We start from the raw sequence: 3,888 nt of genomic DNA, 5'->3' as shown, positions 1-3,888 counted from the left end.
GACATGTGTATTGAACTACAAATAAAAGAACACCCAATGGTGGTGCTGTAATCAAATGTGGGTTTATTTTACTCCCATTACAAGAAGTCTCAAGGTAAAGTGTTGCTGGCATTGTGTGATGGTTAATTTTATGTCAGCTTGACTGGGCTAAGGGACGCCCAGATAGCTGGTAAAACATTATTTCTAGGTGTGTCTGGGAGGGTATTTCCGGGAGAGATTAGGATTTGGGTCAGTATACTGAGTAGAGAAGACCATCCAATCTGCTGAGGGCCTGAATAGAACAAAAAGGAGAAGGAAGGATGAACTCCCTCTTCCTTCTGCCCTCAGACATCAGCATTCCTGGCTCTCAGGCCTCTGGACTCAGACTGATTTATTCCACCAGCTTTCCTGATTCTCTAGCTTGCAGATAATGGGACTTCTCAATTTCTATAATCACATGAGCCAATTCCTATAATAAATCTCCTCATCTATATCTATATAGATCCTATGGGTTCTGTTTCTCTGGAGAGCCCTGACTAATAAACATTGATTCAGGGGCTTGACCACATCAAGGCCAGCATTTCTGAAACTGTGACATTTCCCTCATACTTGTCAGCTCTTGAGTGTAAATGTCTGAAATAAGAGGGAATTGTGGCACCAGGGCAGCTGCTCCCTTTCATTAGGAAGGCAAAAATTTTTCCAGAACCATCTCCTCTCTCCCCATCAGCATTCCTCCACTGAATGTTTCAATGTCCAGAGAGTGTCATGAGACCAGTTCAGCATCAAAATCAAACGGGAAAGAAAAAAAAAAAAAAGGCAAAATAATGAAAGGAGAAAAAAAAAAAAAGAGTCCGCCTTCCAGAGATTTGTGAACTCAATTTTGCATACAATTTAGGGAATTAAAAAATCTTCTGAAGCCCATTGTAGCCAGCTTCAGAATCCCTGATTTAAGAAGTGGGTCACACTACCTCTGAACCTTAGCTTTCAGATCCTCACTCCTCAAAGAAAAACTGAAGAGATATCTCACTATCTGGTTTGAAGAAGCAACGTGTTTAAAGGCCAGAGAATCAAGTAAGATAATGTATTATGAAGTGTTTTGTAAACTGTAAAGCTCTGCTTCATTTGAAAGCATAGTTCTATTGTGAGAATTTTCTTTGTTACCCGTAGATCATACACCTTGATTTCCACGTGCATCTCGTGTGTATGTGCGTGTGTGTGTGTGTGAGTGTATAAATAAAATAATAAATGTAGGACAAAAGGAAAAACACAAGCAAACCATTGCCAGGAAAACAGAAAATATTTTATTACTTTCCAGATTGAGAAATGATGCACGTATTTCAGTAGAAATCTATGACTCTCCTCAAGGAGCCCACTTTAGCATTCACAGCCCCCCAGTCATGGTAGCGCCTGTGGTCCCCCGGCCTCAGCAGATACTGCCTTCCCCGGTAGCTGGGCAACTCATAGAGGACCCAGGAGCCCTCCAGCACATTGAGAGAGTAAATCTCATTGAAGTGGAAGCGGTCCTGAAGAGAGGAGCAGTCCTCAGTGATCTCTATCATCTGGCCTCTGTAATCTTCCCTCTCGTAAAGTCTGATCCTGTGAGAGCCAGCCTGGCCCATCCGGAGGTGGAAAGAGGAGAAAAGCAAACCATGAAATGATTCCAACACATTCATACCATTCAGTTTGGTGAGGACCAGCTCAAGCCATTTTCAAATATATGGTAAAAATGAATTATTTCTGAATCTTTGTATACTCTTCATTTTCCAAAGGTGGAGATTCAGTACCTTTCCAAGATCATAAAGTGTGACTAAAAATTAAGAAGGAAATCTCACTCTTTAATATATTCAAATATTTCCCAGGATGAACTGTTAATCACGCTCAGGACACTGTACCATAGAGAAACCCAAATCCTTAACAGCTTATGACTATTTTTGCCATTTTGAAGAATTATTTTAAATTTTCAAGCATGTGTCTTTGAACAGTAAAGTCAGTTTATGAAATGAATTACTCTACATTGAGTTTAAAATAAATCTTGGAAAAATCACCAAGGGCTTAGATGCTTTTGTTTCTGTGGAAAGCAAAGTGAAACATCTGAAATCTCTCAGTTACATACTTGATTTTCATTTAGTAATTTATGAATAGAATGAGGAAAAATGGGAAAGAAAAATGAGTAAGCCCAAGGACTAATTTTTTAAAAACTTAGTGTTTTAAGACACATATGAATTATTTGTAGCCTGTGTATAAAATCTCTGCATTGCTCTCTACTGAGAAAAAGTACTTTTATTTGTACAGGTGGGGAAAACCAAAACATGCAATTGGGAGGCAAAAAGGGGAAAGAGTCTTACAAGAATGAACCCTTGTAAAATTTTCCTTTTCAACTCCTGTCAGCTCAGAAACTCACTAGCACCTAATTATTTTTCTGTTGGATATTAGTGTTTTTTCTACAACTCCATTGTAAATGATTCCAGGTCAGGACCTCTATTTTATACATGCCCGGGGCAGCGGATACATTCTTACTCAATAAATATTTGTTGATTAACTGGTACCTGGGCAACAATTTACTTCTGTTCAAGGCAAATTATATTGAACTAATATACCACAGCTTGCCTTTTCCCCAAACTCTCAATTATTCTAAATGATCACTACTCCAAATGTTTAACCTTTGCTTGAAACTATCCATTCTGGGTCCAAAGTGAACCAGAATGATATGGAACTGGACTCACGTGGGGGATGAGGCGGCAGGAGCGGACGGAGTCGTTGAGGCCCATCCACTGCTGGTAGTCGGGGTAGTCGCCGCGCCGCAGGAAGTACTGGCAGCCCAGGTAGTTGGGCTGCTCATAGATCATCCAGCTGCCGCTGTCCACACGCACTGAGTTGCAGCGGCCCAAGTAAGGCTGCAGGTTGGCGTGGTCGCTGCTGCACTCGTAGTGGCGGCCCTGGAAGCCCCGGTCCTCGTAGAAGGTGATCTGCAGGGAAGGGAAGGACAGGGCTCAGAGCCCTGGGCTCCAGCCCGGCTGCGGGCCCCTCCCGCCGGCGTGGGGCTCACCTTCCCCATGGCTGCTGGATGCGGGGATGCGAGTTCAGTGCGGTGGGGCGGGCGCGCGGGTCTATATAGCAGGAGGGCTGCTGCGTTGGCAGGAACGACACAAAAGGGGCCCCCTTTTGGCCCCGGGTGAGGAGGGGATTTTCGTGTACTCTTTTTTCTCTTTGCTGTCAGAATCCATGGGGCTCATTGTGGGTTTTGGTCCCATTCTCTCTGGAGTTTCTATCACTAGCTGATGCTATTGAGACAGTTTGGAGAAAAAAAAAAAAAGTAATTTGGGACATTGTCTATTTAATAATAGAAGTAGAACTTCAGCCATTTCATATATAGTCCACTCTTTTATTTGTATGGGTTGGGGAAAAACAAAACAAAACAAAAAGCGGTGGAGCAAAAAAGTCAGAGTCTTAATACGGCAAATATAAACTGACCTGTACGAAGTATGTGCCATAATATTGAATACGAAGGTTAATAAGAAGGAAATGACCTGCACTGAATACTGAAAATTTCAAATTAGTCTTTTAAGAGAGCTTCCTCATTAAAGGGTGCAAGAAATTGGAATGTTTTACCAAGAAGGTTCACAAAATTTCAAACTTTCAGTGTGGTAAAAAAAAAACAAAAACAGCAAATGCAGATCTTTATTATTTGGTCTGATTTTGTTGCAGTCATACGTGGAAGTAGACTGAAGATTGGAGGTTTTATCTTGGTTACTTGTAATTCAAAAGGGAGAATAGTTTTAAGATGATTAATCTCAGAAAGAAGAACGAAAAGGGAAATTTCTAAAAGCTTAAGGAAATAAGAAAAAGTAATGCTTTTAAAATACAAAATCAGATTACCTCTTAGGTTATTTATAAAAGAAAACCAAATTC

General features: G+C 41.1%; 1 protein-coding gene across 1 annotated transcript; it reads right to left on the bottom strand.

Annotated features, from left to right (window-relative positions):
* Window positions 1-1,316: 1,316 nt before the first annotated feature.
* LOC137225787 (gamma-crystallin D) lies at window positions 1,317-3,034 on the bottom strand. Its single transcript, XM_067739852.1, has 3 exons — window positions 3,026-3,034; window positions 2,703-2,945; window positions 1,317-1,589 (listed from the first exon to the last, which is right to left on the bottom strand). Exons 1-3 carry the CDS (start codon window positions 3,032-3,034, stop codon window positions 1,317-1,319), a joined length of 525 nt encoding a protein of 174 aa, XP_067595953.1.
* Window positions 3,035-3,888: the final 854 nt, after the last annotated feature.

Source organism: Pseudorca crassidens, chromosome 6, assembly GCF_039906515.1.
Source record: "Pseudorca crassidens isolate mPseCra1 chromosome 6, mPseCra1.hap1, whole genome shotgun sequence".
NCBI classification, from domain to species: Eukaryota; Metazoa; Chordata; class Mammalia; order Artiodactyla; family Delphinidae; genus Pseudorca; species Pseudorca crassidens.
This window is presented reverse-complemented; position numbering and strand designations above follow the sequence as displayed.